Genomic DNA, 17844 nt, shown 5'->3' with positions numbered 1-17844 from the left:
GGGTGGGGGTGGGGGTGGGGAGGTACTCCGGGAGCGGGGTGAGGGTGGGGGTGGGGGTGGGGAGGAACTCCGGGAGCAGGGTGGGGGTGGGGGTGGGGAGGTACTCCGGGAGCGGAGTGAGGGTCCCTGCCCCCACCTCGAATCTTCTGGAAGTCCCTCAGCCGCCTCCGGCTCGCGTTCCGCAACGTCTGCGCGTCATCCATTGTCCCAGGGTCACAGGGTCAGCGCCGTAGGAGGAACCATCCGCTCTCGAGACTAAGGGGTTGGTGATGAAAGACACTGAGATTAATACAATAGGCACCTCAACATACACAATCGGGAACATATAATCCAACCATTAAACATGATGAAATTCTTCATGTGCCCAGAAATAATGACTATGATTGTTCACGGACGTTGCAGAACGAGGCTGCTGTGATGATGGTTGATTCCACGCCTGCGCAGTTACTGCCCTGATTCTCCATAGCAACCGCTGACCAGACATGGCGGCGTTTCGGGAGCAGTCGGCTAGGAGTAAGGCGAGTGTGGGGGAGTGCGCCGGCCGCAGACACCCCAAACCCCGATCTCCCCACCACCACCACCGCCCCAAACTCACCCCCACTCTCTCGAGTCCCCGGGATTGACCCCCTTCCCGATTGTGGGGGAAGTGTGCCGGCCTCAGGCACCCCGATCCCCCACCGCCCGAGAGACTCCGAACCGCTTCCCTAAGTCTTCGGGACGACCCCCTTCCCGAGTGTGGGGGAGTGTGCCGGCCTCGGATACTCCAACCACCGCCCCCACCCCCCGTCCCCGGCCTCAGAATCACCCCGTCCCTGTTGCCCCCCCTCCCCGCTCCACGGAACCCCCTGTCAGCCTCAACAGCCCCTCATTCCATCCTGGTAACCTTATCCCTAAGGTTATGGCTCTCTGGTCATTACTTTCTTGTTTACGGGGTTCTTCCTGCGCACGGATTCAGTGTTGCTTTTCTGCATTTCAGGCGATTATCCTTCAAAAATACTTCATTGGCTCCTCGTAGTTTAAGCTACTGCTCAAGTGCAAGATCTTAGCGATATAACTTCCAAATCCTCATGTCCACTTTAGGAATGATGTTATTAAAAGGCAACGTAGATTTTGATGCTGGGGTTTTATTTATTTGTGTGGTGGGAATCAATCTGTGAATGTCCTGGTGCTGACTCAATCTGGCTCAACACGGGGAAGATGAGGACCAATTTAAAAACTAAATGTAATATGTTGGGCAGTTATTCAAAAAGGTTCTCAAATTATTTTAACTATACCATCACTGAAAATGGAATGAAATGCACGGAGGGCCAACTTTCTTTTTGCACATTCACTGTCTCTTGATTGTGTTTTATGAGCAGGTACGATATTTAGGGTGACATTGCCTGCCTTCCAGATATAAAATGCTGACCTTTGAATCAAAGAACCAGTGATCATTGAAAATACAACAGTAGCACCTTTAATGCAGTAAAATGTACAATGGGAACACTTTCAAAGGTTTGCCATATGCCATATAGAAGAAATTAGAAGATAGGTAACAAAGCTTGGTCAAAATGTTTTTTTAAAGGATGCCTTACAGATGGGGATTTCCATAGCTTAGGGCTTGACAGCTGAAGCACAACTGCAATGGTTCAAAATCAGAGATGCAGCAAAGGCAAAAATTCAAAGATAGCAGAGATCTTGGAGGTTTTTGTGACTGGGAATGGTTTTAGAGATGAAGAGAATGGGGCCCCGTGAAGTAATCTGGCAGCAAGGTAGGAAATGTAAGGATAGATTCCCATGATCCACGGCCTTTTGCATGGTGGGAGAAAGAGTACCAGGTTTCCATTCCCATTTGTGCGAGAAGAATGTTCATCGTCCTTTAATTTTAATGTTATAAACTCTTATTCTGAGTTCCTGCACCTGAGGAATTAAGTTCTCTTTCTGCCCTATCAAATTTATCAGATCACCCGTCAACCTTCTGAAATCCAGGGAATACAAATCAAGTTAATGCAACCAATCCCCAGAATTTAATCCTTTTTGCCCGTCATATTATTCTGTTGAATCTCTATACTGTACCCTCCATGATTATTTTTCTTTTGCCCATTCACAGGATGTGGGTGTAATTGGCAAGACCATTCATCCCTAACTGTGCTTGGACAGGCTGTCAAGTAGTGGTAATGTTACTGGACTGGCAGTCCGGAACTTTAGTCTAATATTCTGTCGACATAGGTTCGAATCTTACCATGGCAACTGATGAAATTTGAATCTATTAAAAATCTGAAATTCAAATCTTGCCGAATGGTAATCATGTAACCACTGCCGGTTGTTATAGGAAACAATCTGGTTCAAAAATGTTGTTTAGGGACAAAAATCTCCCATTCTTACCCAGTTCAGCTAACATGCGGCTGCAAACTTTTGACAGTCTTCTGGGCAGTTAGTGATGGGCAATAAATGCTGGCCTCGCCAGTGAAGTCCTCATCCTGTGAATGAATTAAAAAAGCTATCTTCTTGAACCACTGCAGTCCATGTGACATAGGTTCAGACATAGGTTTCCTGAGATCCAATGCAGAATCTTGATAAAGCAGGAATCTTGATAAAACTCTGCCTAACTGAATCATCTCCTTTGTCTTCCAGAATCTTGAGAGGAAGGCCAAAATTTCTTTTGTCTTTTTGTGCTGATGCAGTAGCTTTTGATGAATTGTGCACCTAGACACATGAATTGCTCTGCTCCTCCATAGTTACATATCTGTCACCTGCAAGAAGATTAAACAGCTTGATTCTCATGATGAAATCTCATGTCTTCACATTGCCAACATTGTTCTGATTAATCAGTTTCTAACTTCGACCTGTAGTCTACATCACTTGCGACACCCCCAAATACATTTTCAATTGGTTAAAAAGCTTTTATATCATGCCTTTCACATTTCCAGAATGCACAGCCAATGAAGCATATTTTGAAGTGTAGTCACTATTTAATCTAGGATTTTTAATTTTATTCATTTATGGATGTGGGCATCACTAGCTAGTCCAGCATTTATTGCCCATCCCTAATTGCTCTAATTACAGTTAAAAGTCAACCACATGACAATGCAACACAAAAGCTCCAACACACAGCAATCAGGTAATGAGCAGGACCTCAACTTTGATCACTCTCAACAATATAGTGCTCCTTCTCTACTGCATTGTAATATCAGTCTAGATGATGTGCTGTTTTAAAAGAGAAAGCGAGAAGACAGAATCTTTTCAGCTTTCTTTCTGACAAGTTGATGGCTTTGTATATTCCACAGATCTTCACAGATCTGAGGCTAGACAGAAGCCACCTTGTGTCTCCTTCAAAATCATTAATCCTGTCATGTGGAGAGATGGACAATACGTTGAAGGAGAAGACACTGGATAAGATTGTGGTAGTAAACCTGTCTAGACATTATCTGAAAAACTTGGGCAGCTTGTCTCTTTGCTCTGCTCTGAAGATTTGCATCCTGTCCAGGAATTACATCACTAAAATCGATGCTCTCGCAAACTGTCCCAATTTAATCAAGCTGGATCTTCATGGAAACCATGTAAGTGATAAAGGATGTGGGTGTATGTTCAATAAAAACAATATCACATGATTGGAAGTTTCAGAATCTGTCAGATTTGTATCTGAATGTGAAATATTGGTGATCTTTGGTCAGGTTCTAATGTGAGTTCTTTGGGTCTTGACACTAGCTCAGGCCTGACTTCTAGGTGTTTATTGTTACACTGTACACGATGATAAGGCTAGAGAGCAACATGCTCTGAGCTATACAGAGACCAACATTTTAGCTGGGCATTAACACGTGACTTCTGATATCACGGATTACCTTGGAAAGTCATCTAAATATTTATTAAATCGTAACCGGAACTGTACAACTACTTAGCAGTGCACAGTAAGAGTTACTGAATGAGGTTTATTAGCATGAACTGTCAAAAGATTTGTTCTTCATCAAGATCTCTGTACATCCTCGTGTGCTTAACCAGCAATGCAGTGCATTTTACATGCATTCACTGTAAAGATTAGTTGGTCGGAGAAAGTGCCCAAGGACGTCCAGGGCTCCACATAATTTTTCATGTCATTTGCAAACTTACTAATCCAGCCCCCTATATTCATGGCCAGATCATTAATGCATACAACAAACAGTAAGGGACCCAGCACTTAACCCAGTGGTACACCACTAGGCACAGGCTTCCAGTCACAAAAACACCCTTTGACCATCATCGTCTGCTTCCTGCCTCTAAACCAGTTTTAAATCCAGGTTGACCTGGATCTCACAGGCTCTTCGCTTCTTAACCAGTCTCACATGTAGAACCTTGTCAAAAGCCTTACTGAAATCCATGTAGATTACATTAAGTACACTGTCCTGGTCCAAACACCTAGTAAGTTTCTCAAACGACTCAACCAAATTTCACAGGATTGTTAAAACGCAGAAGGAGGCTACTTGGCACTTACGCCTGCACTGTCTGTCAAACAAGCCTAATTACCTACTGATAATTTCCTGCTTTTTCCCCATACCCTGAAATAATCATTCAGTGCCCTGATAAATGCCTTAATTGAACCTGTCTCTACAAAACTTCTAGTGACTGCATTGCAGACTACCCACTGTGAAAATGTTTTCTTGTGCTTCATATTTGCTCCTTTTCTTGAATCACTTTAAATCTGTGCCCTCTGGTTCTTGATTCTTTTACAAGCAGTCTTTTAATTCTTCCAACCAAAATAATTTACCTTTCCCCATCCTTACATTAAACTTGGCAAGTTTTTGCCAATTCATTCAACCTGTCTGTATCCCCTTGCCAATTGCTTAGGCCCTCATCACAATGTGACCTCCCAACTATGTTTGAAATGTCAGTAAATTTGGATACATTACACTCTGGCCCGTTTCCATGTCATTTATATAGAGAGTAAATAATTAAGGCCCCAGGATTGATCATTGTGGCACCCAGTAGTTACATCTTTTTAATTTGAAGAAGACCCATTAATCCTGACTCTGTCATCTGTACGTGAATCAATCATCAATCCATGTTAATAAATTTCCCTTAATACTGAGTTCCTATCTTGTACCATAAATCTTTGTGTGGCATCTCATTGAATACCTTTTGGAAATCCAAATACATCACACCTACTAGTTCCCCTTCTTCAAGTCTGCTTGTTACAGCCCGGAAGAACTCTGGCAAATTGTCAGACATGATTTCCCTTTCACAAAGCCATGATGACTCTGTTTGATTACATTAAGCTTTTCTGAATGCGCTGCTATTTCTTCCTTGATAACAGACATCAGCATTTTCCAAATTACAGATGCTAAGTTAACTGGCCTATAGCAATACTGCACAACACACAACTTAGCAACGTGTGCCTGCATTTTATTCACATATACAAACAAATTATGAGCAAGAGTAGGCCACTCAGCCTCTCAGGCCTGCTCTGTTATTCAATAAGGTCATGGCTGATCTGATCATAATTTCAATCCACATTTGTGCCTCCCGTTGATAACCTTTCACCTCCTGGCTTCACAAGAATCTGTACACCTCTGTTTTATTCTAACATCAGTAGCCCTTTAGTACCACCCTGGTGGGTCAGCCTGGATTCCACAATCAGCTTGCAGGACAGGATTGTTTGGATGATGAGGTTTCCTGGCAGCCACTGAACTGGCAGCGGAAACACATTCTCATCAATCACAGCAACCCTGCAGCCATGTTACCCTCCAAGGAATCCCGCCTCAGAGAGCAGCTGGCCACTCTGAATCCCAGTGGTACCCATCGCAGTATTGGCCAGCACTAGGCCTAAAGCAGTCCCCTGATCCTAAATCCTGGAGTTCAGGACTAGGGGAGTAGGAGAAGTTCTCATAGTGGGCTGTGGAAGTGAGCCTTGGGGAGGTGCAGAGTAGGGATTGGGCATCTTCATGTAGAGACCAGGGGGAGGAAGTTCCTCCATGGGCAGAACTTGGGTCGGTGTCTGATGTGGAAATGTGTCCAGTGATGGAAGCAGAACTCTCCTCAACCCTGAGGCCTCAGCAGGCACACATGCTAGGGTTCTCCTTTGCCCCAAACTCCTGCCACTAACCTTAAAATTGAGACTAGGTAGGACGTGGCCCTAAAGTGGTCAATGATCGGTTACTTAAGGACCTCCATTTGGGTGGGCCCACCCAGGATACCTGAGAAGCTTGCAAGGCCACCTGCTGAGGAGCCCACTGGCAGGGAACTGTAAAATCCTGATCCGAGTGTGAGATTGAATCTGTAATCTGACTCAGGGAGACCCTGTTAAGTGGTTAAATGTTTGAGACTGCTTACAGATGGAGAATGGGCTAAGTGGTCTCCTCCTGTACTCTTTGATACCAAATAAACAAATATATAAAATAAAATCCTACACTACGGAAGAGACCCTCCAGCCCAACGAGTCTGTATCACCAAAAATACACTGCTGCCTATACTAGTTCCACATACTCATGCTAGACCCATTGCCTTGAATGTTATGACACATCAAGTGCTCATCCAAGTACTTTTTAAAGGTTGTTTTAAGTTTTCCTGCCTCGACTACCCTCCCAGGCAGTGCATGCCAGACCCCCACCACTTTCTGGATGAAAAATATCTTTTGTCAAATCCCCTCTAAACCTCTCGCACTTCACTTTAAAAGTGTACGTCCTTGTTATTGACCCTTCAACTAAGATTCTGTCCTCATGTTTATGCCCCTCATAATCTTATACACGTCAGTCAGGTACCTCCTCAACCTTCTCTGCTCCAAAGAAAATAACCTGAGCCTATCCAGCCTCTCATTCATCTGTCACTGATCTGCCCATCTGACTAATCTGTGTATATCCTCCTGTAACCTGACACCTTCACCTTCACTGTCAACCACCCGGCCAATCTTCCCCCCATTGATATGAGACTCACTGCTCTGTAATTCCCTGGTCTGTCTCTACCACCCTTTTTGTAAAATGGAACTATGTTTGTTTTCCTCCAGTCCTCTGGCACCCCCCCTATGGCCAGAGACAATATAAAAATTTGGGTCAGGAATGTGGAATACAACTCATCTGGACCTATATATCTGGGTGATTGTTCAGATGAAGCAGTATGATCCTTTTAGATATGGTTCCACTTACTTTCAAGTAAAATAGAATGCTGGGACCCTCTTTAACCCTTTCTGGCTTTTATGGGTCAAACCTTATGACCAGCGAAGAATTTTAGGTGTTGGGACAGAGTCTGGGTCCCAACTTTGGCTAGGTCAGGACTTTGCCAAACAGTGGGAGCCAGCCAATAAAGAGGCATTCATCATCCTCACAAGGATGGGCAGTGGGCCCAACAGGTAGGCCAACAGCAAGAGTTAGCCTGCAATCATGTGCTGCTGAGCTAGGCAGGAGAGTGCAAAGCCATCAAATGAAATTGAGCCCAGAACTCTGAATAATATTGAGGTTGTAGACATGCTCACCGAGACGGTGGGTTTGGTTGCAAACATTTAGTCACCTTGCTCGGTAATATCATCAATGCGCCTCTGGTGAAGCATTGGTGTTCTGTCCCATTTGTTATTTATATGCCTCAGTTTGTTGGAGTGTTTGGTACCACTTCCGGTTCTGTTTCTCAGTGGTTTGTACACAGGGTCTATTTCAATGTGCTTGTTGATGGAGTTCCGGTTAGAATACCAGGCCTCCAGGAATTTCCTGATGTGTCTCTATTTGGCCTGTGCGATTATCGGTGTGTTGTCCCAATCGAATTTGTGTCCCTTTTTGTCCTTGTGTAGTGAGACAAGTCAGAACTGGTCGTGTCTCTTGGTGGCTAGTTGGTGTTTGTGTATCCGTACTGTCAGTTTTCTTCTGGTTTGGCCCATGTAGTGTTTCTGCCAATCCTTGCATGGTATTTTGTATATTATACCGGTTTTGCTTGTTGTGGGTATGGGATCCTTTACGTTCATCAGTAGCTGTCGTAGGGTGGCTGTCGGCTTGTGGGCTACTCTGATACCTAGGGGTCTGAGTAGTCTTGTGGTCATCTCTGAAATGTCCTTGACGTATGGTAGGGTGATTAGTGAGTCTGGTCGTGTTGTGTCTTCCTGTTGTGGTCTGTCTGGGGGTAACAGCGGATTGTGCTTTTCGGGTATCCATAGGTGCTCCTGTTCTGCTTTGCATAGTTCCAGGCTCCTGCATTCCTACTTCAGAGTGACCTTGATGAAACTTAGGTCAATGTAGCATCAGGTGCCTGCAGCGGTATGTAGTCATTTAGGCCAAGGTATCAAAAGTCTAATTATTGCCTCGCATCAGTCTGTGTTGCCACCTCCCCCTGACCTACTGTGTCCCAGGGTCATCAGAAATATGAAAGCAGCTTCCTGGCAGCAGGAGGCAGGAGAGCCACTGGTGCCAGCAACCCAGAACTATGCAAAGCAGAACAGGAGCACCTGTACGGAGTCTTCAAAAGGAATGGATATCCGAAAAGCACAATCCTTCATTACCTCCAAGACAGACCACAACAGGAAGACACAACACGACCAGACTCACTAATCACCCTACCGTACATCAAGGACATTTCAGAGATGACCACAAGACTACTCAGACCCCTAGGTATCACAGTAGCCCAGAAACCAACAACCACCCAATGACAGCTACTGATGAACGTAAAGAATCCCATACCCACAGCCAGCAAAACTGGTATAATACACAAAATACCATGAAAGGACTGGGAGAAACATTACTTAGGCCAAATTGGAAGAAAACTGACCGTGGATACACAAACACCAACTAGCCACCAAGAGATACAACCAATTCTCACTTGTCTCACTACACACGGACAATGAGGGACACAAATTCAACTGGGGCAACACATCGATAATCGCACAAGCCAAACAGAGACATGCTAGGGAATTCTTGGAGGCTTGGTATTCTAACTGGAAATCCATCAACAAACACATTGAATTAGACCCTGTGTACAAACCACTGAGAAACAGAACCGGAAGTGGTACCAACCACCCCAGCAAACCGAGGCATATAAATAACAAGCGGGACAGAATACCAATGCTTCACCAGAGATGCACTGACGATGTTACCTAGCAGTGAAGAAACGTTTGCAACCAAACCCACCGGTTGGTGAACATGTCTACAACCTGAGCTACAAACCTTGAAAACTGAATAATATTGCCAAAAAAACAGAAGGCCCAAAGTTTGTACAGGCCTTAGAAAGAAAAACTCCTCCACAGAATGGATTATGGCCAAGGCTGCAGTGAAAGTTGGCACCAGTGGCTCTCCTGCCTGCTGCCAGGAAGCTGCTTTCATATTTCTGATAACCCTGGGACACAGTAGGTCAGGGGGAGGTGGCAACACAGACTGATGCAAGGCAACAATTAGCCTTTTGATCCCTTACTTGGCCTAAATGACTACACACCGCAGTAGGTATCTGATGCTACACTGACCTTAGTTTCATCAAGGTCACTCCAAAATAGGAATGCCCCAGGAGTCTGACCCAATATGGTCGTCTCAAATTTTGCTCTGTACCACATCCAAGTCTCCTTCTATGGGGATGGGTCCATTCCCCTGTATAAGCACTAATTATTACCACTCCCCACTCCCTCTCCACAGCCCTGTAACTGGCTATGATATACTAATATGTTTATTTTTCCTCCACTATCAGATCATTAATCTCCCAGATGAATACTTTTGGTCCGATCTGAAGTTTCTGCAGGTCCTCTTTCTCCATGACAACATCATTGGAGACATAAGAACTGTCAAATCCCTGTTTTCCTGCCCAAGTCTTGTTGTTCTCACCCTGTTTGACACCCCAGTCAGTCTGGTTCCAAATTATCGGCATCACATTGTCAACGGCATTTTGTCTCTCAAAGCCTTGGATCACTTTGTCATCGCAGATGAGGAGATCATTGAGGATTCCCAGCAAAGGAAATCTTTCAGACCTTTAAGTCCACATTTCTTTTTTCATCTCACTGTCCCTCCAAAGGTTGGTGCTTATATCTAGTGTGGAGAGAAAAAAACAACTATTTTTGAACAGGTTGAAAATTGGAATGTAATTTAGGAAAAAGGGGCCAATATCTTTAAAAGTACACTTAGGTCATTCTGGGAATCATTAGGAAGACGATGGTGTCATTGGGACTCATATTCTAGAGACATAGATAACGTTCAGTGGAACCTAGGTTCAAATCCCACCCAATGGTTAGCTTAGTCAGCTGGACAGCTGGTCAGTGACACCAACAGCATGGATTTAATTCTTGTAACTGCTGAGGTTACCGTGAAGGGCTTCACTTCCCAAACTCTTCCCCTCACCTGAGGCATGTGACCCTTAGGTTAAATCACCACCAGTTGTCTATCTCTCTAATGAAAGAGCAGTCCTATGATCTGGTAAGATGATGGTGACTTATTACCACCACCATTCATGACCAGATGTGGCAGGACTGCAGAACTTAGATCTGATCCATTTGAAATTACTTAGTCTGTTCATTGCTTGATGCTTATGTTGTGGCCCATTGTGTATCTTTACCAGGTTTTTCACCTCATTTTCAGGTACACCTGCTGCTGCTCCTGGTATGCCCCACTGCACTCTCCATTGAACCAGGGTGGACCCCCTGGCTTGACGGTAATGTTTAAGTGGGGGATATGCCAGGCCATGAGGTTGCAAGTTGTGCTAGAGTACAATTCTGCTGCTGTTATGGCCCATAGCATCTCATTGATGCCCAGTCTTGAGTTGCTAAATCTGTTAAGTCTGTCCCGTTTAGCATGGTGATAGTGCCACACAACATGATGGAGGGTATTCTCAATATGAGGGCAGGACTTCATCACCTCAAGGACTATGTGGTAATCACTAACCAAAACTGACACAGACAGCATCTGCACCTGGTGGATTGGTGAGAGTGAGCTCAAGTATGTTTTTCCCTCTTCTTGGTTCCCTCACCACCTGCTGCATATCCAGCCTAGCAACAATGTCCTTTAGGACCCAAGCAGCTCGACCAGTAGTACTGCTGCTGAGCCACTCTTAATGATGGACTTTGAAATCCCCCACCCAGAGTATATTTTGTACCCTTGTCACCCTCATTGCTTCTTCTAGTGTTGTTCAACATGGAGGGGTACTGATTCATCATCTGAGGGAGGACAGTACATGGTAATTGGCAGGACATTTCCTTGCACATTTTTAATTTGAAGCCATGAGACTCCATGGTTTCCGAGTCAATGTCGAGGACTCCCAGGGCAACGCCCTTACTGTAGACCACTGTGCTGCCACCTCTGTGCCTGTCCTGCTGGGAGTGTGTGATATGAATTCATGTCTCTACAGCATTAGTCAGGGCTTTGGATTATTGGTCTATTGACATAACCGTAATGCTGTCACCTCTTTTAGATGGCATCAATGGATATGGAGCAAAGGTGTGAAAATTCATCTGAGGTTCAGATCAGTCATGATCTAATTAATTGTTAGTAACTGTCTCGAGGGACTGAATGGTCTCCTCCTCTTCCTGTTCTCATTTAATTAGTTTCTACCATCTTCAGGAATGCAATCCAGATTAGAATAACTCACAGCAATAAAAGAAACTTCTTCCCTCTCTGCTTTTTTTTTTGCCAATTATGTTTATGCAAGTTACACAAGAATCCTGCAGCGCAAGTACTTTCTCCCAATCCACTCAGACCAAGTCTTTCCCAAGCCTGAGACTTGTATATGTCGATTCTTTAGAAAAATAGTCGATCTAATAAATAAATCATTGAGAGCCCAGTGTGGGTGTTGGGTGGGTGCTATCTGAGGAAATGAAGCACTGAATTTAGAAACTGGCACAGGATTTATTTTCACTGTTTGGAAACCAGCATAGAAACATCCTATCCTTGTAACCTCCTCCAGACTCTGCACCCTTCCCTATCTCTGGAATCCTTACAGTCCCTACATCCCTCCCAATCTCTGTAACCACCTCCAATCCCTACACCTCTCCCTATCTCTGTAACCACCTCCAGTCCCTACACCTCTCCCTATCTCTGTAATCTCCTCCTGCCCCTCTTTTCCTTTGTTCATTCACGGGATGAGAGCATCACTGGCTAGGCAGCATTTATTGCCCATCCCTAAGAGTCAGCCACATTGCTGTGGGTCTGAGTCACATGTAGGGTAGACCAAGTAAGGATGGCAGTTTCCTTCCCTAACAGACATTAATGTCCCTCACTATACGCCTCACTATCTCCGAAACCTCCTTTAGCCTGTCCCCTTCTTATCTCTGTAACCTCCTCCAGCACCTACACAACCATCCCTATCTCTGTAACTTCCTCCAGACACTACACCGTTCCCTATCTCTGGAATCCCTACAGTCCCTACATCCCTCCCAATCTCTGTAACCACCTCCAGTCCCTACACCTCTCCCTATCTCTGTAACCACCTCCAGTCCCTACACCTCTCCCTATCTCTGTGACCTACTCCAGACCCTAGACCCCTGTCTTTCTCCGTAACCTCCTTTAGCAAACATTCCTCTGATGTCTCTGTGCTCTTCCAGTCTGGCCTTTCTTCCCTCTTTAAGATGCTCCTTAAGATTCATTATTTTGGCTCTTTGTTTGATTTCTTCTCCTTTTGTTTTCTCTTTTGTTCAATGTTACATTTTTGTGTGATTACAAGCCTGAAAAATGCCTGAGCGTGGTTTACTACACTAAAGGTGCTGTGTAGATATGAATTGTTGTTTCTGTGTGAATAAGCACTTTGATCTTTCACTGAAGTGGAATCCCTGATGGTGTTTATACCTCTCACACAGATCTCGACCTGGCAGAGTGAGTTGAACCATCTCAGAACTTTGCTGTCTACCATCAACAAAATCCTTGCCCATCGCTCTCCGGTGCTGATCATTCAGCGATGGAGCCGTGGATTCTTGACAAGAAGAAAGTTGAGGTGTTGATTAACTTCCAAATGAATATCCATTATCCTTGTGGTCGATGCCCAGTACTAACTCACCATCCACTAACACAGTGATTTAAAATTCTCATTCTTGAGTTCAAATCTATTCATGGCTTCTCTCCTCCCTACCTCTGAAAATTCTTCCAGTTTTGGTTTGCAACACATCTCTGATTTTTGACACTCTACTATTAGTGGTCATACTTTCAGTTGCCTGGACCGTAAGCTCCATCAGCCTCTCCATCTCACCATTTTTCCATTTCAACGTTCCTTAAAACCCAAGTTAAAATTTTTGGTCTTCAGTTATGTTTCCTGATGTCAGCACTCTGTCTGATACATGATTGCCCAAAATGTCTTGAAACTTTTTACCTATGTTCAATGTTGCAAATAATTACAAGTCATCCTTTTATTATATCGGAATTGTATATGCACAATTTGACTGGTCAACAGTTTTAAGAAGCAGAGTGTCCAGAGTAACACGTTTTCTTGAACCCACACCACCAATACACAGATGGTGTGGTCATTTGGTATGTTTCCCATTTCTGGGATCCTGCCAGTAGATAATGTGTTGCTTCACTCACTAACATTGAAAAGAGTGACTGCACTCCAGAAAGGGATGGAAGTGAACTGCCTTTGAATCAACCACTATCTCTAACACTGGCAATGCAAATCTTTTCATTTATTTTCATTTATTACAAGACTACTCCTGAAGAATTTAATAATGTTACTAACTCACACTGGAGCAGATTCACCCATCACCCCCACTCCTGTGCTTCCTGATCTACATTGGCTCCTATTCCAACAGCACCTCAAATTTAAAATTCCATCCTTAGTCATAGAGTCACGGAAGTATATAGCACAGAAAACTCCCTTCAGCCCATCGAGTCTGTGCCAGTCAAAAACAAGCACCTAACAATTCTAATCCCATTTTCCAGCACTTGGCCCATTACATTGTTTGCCTTGACATTGCAAGTGCACATCCAAGTACTAGTTCAATGTTATTACGATTTCTGCCTCTATCACTCTTACAGGCAGCGAGTTTCAGATTCCCATTACCTTCTGCATGAAAATGTCTTTCCTCACATCCCCTCAAACCTCCCTCCCCAAACCATAAATCTATGCCTCCTGGATGTTGAATGTGTTTCATACTTTCTTCCTACTGTTGAAGCAAGGGGCCAGTTAAAAATCTTAAAACTGATGAATAAAGAACAGGATAAATACTTCAGAAAACACTCAAAACATGATACCATGCAGCACAGAGCAGCCTACTGGATTGACACCCTTAAGCATCATCTTAAGCATTCACCTGATGCAAAGAGCTAACAGTGTGTATTATCTACAAACTGTGCTATAGGGTCACCAAGGCTTCAAAATCTGTGATTTCTGCTATCTCGAGTGATAAGGGCAGCAGATACATGGGAACACCACCAGCTGCAAGTTCCTCTCCAAGCCACTCACCATCCTGGCTTGGAAATATATTGCTGTTTCTTACTGTCGCTGGGTCAGAATCCTGGAATTCCCTCCCTAATAGCATTGTGTGTCAACCAAAGCAGGAGGACTGCAGTGGTTCAAGAAGGCAGCTCACCACCACCTTCTCAAGGGCAACTAGGGATGGATAATAAATGTTGGACCAGCCAGCAATGCCTACATCATTGAATGAATTTAAAAAACCTCCCTCATTACTGACCCTCTGACAGTGCAGCACTCCCTCAGTACTGACCCTCTGACAGTGCAGCGCTCCCTCAGTACTGACCCTCTGACAGTGCAGCACTCCCTCAGCACTGACCCTCTGACAGTGTGGCACTTTCTCAGTACTGACCCTCTGACAGTGCGGCACTCCCTCAGTACTGACCCTCTGACAGTGCGGCACTCCCTCAGTACTGACCCTCTGACAGTGTGGCACTCCCTTAGCACTGACCCTCTGACAGTATAGGACTCCCACTATTGCCCTGGGATTGTCAGCTTGAGCTGATTTTTTGCTTGAGGTTGCACCTTTGTGACACAAATGTGTCCTACCCACTAAGTTCTCAGTAAAACAAAACTTCTGGTTGGTGTCTTATGCCATCATGTAGTACAGCGTTTTGGTTTGAGGTGTGTGAAGAGAAACAACGTTCTCCCTATAGAGTAGGAGGGAAACTTGTTCTTGGTGTTTGTGAAGTTCAGAGCCTTGGGGACAGTGTTGAATCTCTACGTCAGCGAGGGAAACAGCTGGCCAACATTCCAACATGTTTTTATTACACTTGTCCTGCCCCTGGTCAGGGTTCACAGAGTTGGGTACAGGTTGCATCATAGTAGGAGGTTGTTGATTACTCCAGACGATTTGCTTTGGTAGGTAGGCTTGATCCAAGTGTTGGAGATCTCGTCACCTTTGTAATATGAAATGACAGCACCCATGATGCTGCACTTCTGTAGCTTCCATTCTAAACATGCTAAAGAAGCCATCCCTACAGGCAAGCCCTGCACATACACTGGATCTGCTCAGATGAGTACGGCACCTAAAGATTTTGAAGGACGCCCTCATAAGAACGGGATATGATGCTCAACTGTCAATCACCAGTTCCAACGTGCCACAATGAAAAACCGCAACAAACTCCTCAGAAAACAGACACAGGAAATGACCGACAAAGTACTCTTCATTGTCCAGTACTCCATGTAAACTACTCCATGTTCTTCGCAGCCTTCAAATGCCATCGGTGACGATGAGCATTTCACCAAGATCATCCTTATGCCTCTATATGGGGAAGGTGACGACCTAGGGGTATTATCACTGGACTGTTAATCCAGAGACCCAGCTAACATTCTGGCGACCCAGGTTCGAATCCTGCCACGGCAGATGCTGGAATTTGAATTCAATAAATATCAGGAATTAAGAATCTAATGATTACCGTGAACCCATTGTCGATTGTTGGAAAGACCCATCTAGTTCACTAATGTCCTTTAAGGAAGGAAACTGCCACCTTTACCTGGTCTGGCCTACATGTGACTCCAGACCCAGAGCAATGTGGTTGACTCTGAACTGCCCTCTGGGCAATTAGGAATGGACAATAAATGCTGCCTGGTCAGCGACACCTTCATCCCATGAATGAATAAAGAGAAAAAGAAGTCTTGCCTTCAAACAACCGTCAAACCTTAAACAGACCACTGTTTGCAGCAAACTACCCAGCCTTCAGGACAACATCGACCACAACACTACACAACCCTGTCATGGCAACCTCTGCAAGACATGTCGGATCATCGACATGGACACTACCATCACACGTGGGAACACCACCCACCACATACATGGCAGATACTCATGTGACTCGGGCAATGTTGTCTATCTCATACACTGCAGGCAAGGATGCATGGTATATTGGTGAGACCATGCAGACGCTACAACAATGGATGAATGGGCACTGCACAACAATCACAGACAGGGATATTCCCTCCCAATGGGGGAACACTTTAGTGGTCAAGAACATTCACCCTCTGATCTTCAGGTAAGCATCCTGCAAGGCAGCCTTCAAGATACACAACAATGCAGAATCACTGAGCAGAAACTGATAGCCAAGTTCTGTACCCATGAAGATGGCTTGAACTGTGATCTTGGGTTCATGTCGTGCTATGTGTGACCCTCACCCCACTGTTCTGTATCTGTAAAATCTTCCTTACTGTCCTGCTTTGACACCATCACCTTGATAAATTGTTATGATCTCTCTACCTTAATTGGTTTGTACAGTTTTGGTTTACTTACTACTTTGGTTACACCCCCACCATGTGACTCTTATACCTACCATGTTATTCCTGCCGTTTGGTTTGTCTCCAGCACCACTTTATTTTTAAAAGTTTTTGTAATTATCTCTCTGCCTCATTTAATTGAATTATAGGTCATCCCTTTGCTTATTATTCAGCAGTTGACACTTTACTCACACCGTCTGACATTCTTGGTCACCTGCAGAGACTTATTATTCAGCCTGTCTTTGTCCATTGATCTCTCTGCCTATAAATTCTGTGTCTTTGTGCTTCTCTCTCTCTTCACCTGACAAAGGGGCAATGCTCTAAAAGTTTGTGATTTCAAATAAACCTGTTGGACTATAACCTAGTGTTGTGTGACTTCTAACATTCTATCTATTTGTGAGATTCAAAGATTTCACCATCAGCACCTACAACTTTTATTGATACTTTGTTCCATCATCAAATCTCACAACACAAAAAGAGGTCCTTTGGTCATCATATTTATCCTTGAATATTTATATTTGAAAGAGCTGTCTGATTAGTCCCACTCTCCTGTCCCCATTGCTCTGTAAGTTTTTATTTTTCCATTATTTCTCCAGTTCCCCTTCAAAGTTTATTATTGAATGTGCTGCTTTTGCCCTCGGCAGTTCTGATGAAGGGTCCCAACCCAAAATGTTGACTTTGACCTGCTATGTTCCTCTAGCTCCACACTGTGTTGACCCAGATCCCAACAACTCACTGTGTATATCAATACATCTCATCTCCCTGGCTGGGGCTTTTGCTGATTTATTTTGACCTGCATTGCTTCTGCTTCCCGAAAAAGCTTCTTCTCATTGACCTGAACAAAAAGCTTTGTAATTCTGAGCACCTTAATTATATCTCTCCTTCAACTTTGCTACTGAAAGTAAAACAGTCCCAGATTCTCTCATCACTGTTGTCATCGTTCTATTAAAGCCTGGACTTTGTAGAAACCAGGACCGAATCACTAACATTATAGTTTGTTTACATTTTATTTCATAAAACCAGTGCTCCTGATTCACATAATGACAACTATGAACAAACAAAGAAGCCGAGTGTTGAGCTATGCAGCCGTGGGATCCATGTACTGGAGGATGGCAGTGTGTGGGTAAGTCAGTGTTGTACCTTTTGTACCACACAAAATCATGTTACTTTGACACATGACACCATGTACCAGAGCACTGGGTGGGACTGTATATCAGAGCACTGGGTGGGACTGTGTACCAGGGGCACTGGATGGGACTGTGTACTAGGGGCACTGGGTGTGACTGTGTATCAGAGCAC

The 17844-nt window shown here is 44.3% G+C and overlaps 1 protein-coding gene across 4 annotated transcripts in view; it reads left to right on the top strand.

The window, feature by feature from the left end:
• Positions 1-453: 453 nt before the first annotated feature.
• Positions 454-17844, top strand: part of LOC109921619 (leucine-rich repeat and IQ domain-containing protein 3-like) — a 26773-nt gene continuing 9382 nt past the window's right edge. For 2 of the 4 annotated variants that reach the window (XM_048601939.1, XM_020521648.2), the window contains exons 1-5: positions 459-518; positions 3267-3539; positions 9601-9921; positions 12692-12825; positions 17569-17668. In XM_048601939.1, coding sequence (XP_048457896.1) covers positions 483-518; positions 3267-3539; positions 9601-9921; positions 12692-12825; positions 17569-17668 — 864 coding nt within the window. In that variant the 5' untranslated portion in view covers positions 459-482. Of the gene's footprint in view, positions 519-3266; positions 3540-9600; positions 9922-12691; positions 12826-17568; positions 17669-17844 lie in introns of all 4 variants that reach the window. The other 2 variants (XM_048601938.1, XM_048601940.1) reach the window with 2 other exon arrangements.

Source organism: Rhincodon typus, chromosome 10 (genome assembly GCF_021869965.1).
Source record: "Rhincodon typus isolate 14 chromosome 10, sRhiTyp1.1, whole genome shotgun sequence".
NCBI lineage: Eukaryota > Metazoa > Chordata > Chondrichthyes > Orectolobiformes > Rhincodontidae > Rhincodon > Rhincodon typus.
Note: the sequence above shows the minus strand (reverse complement) of the source record. Positions and strands in the feature narration are given on the sequence as shown.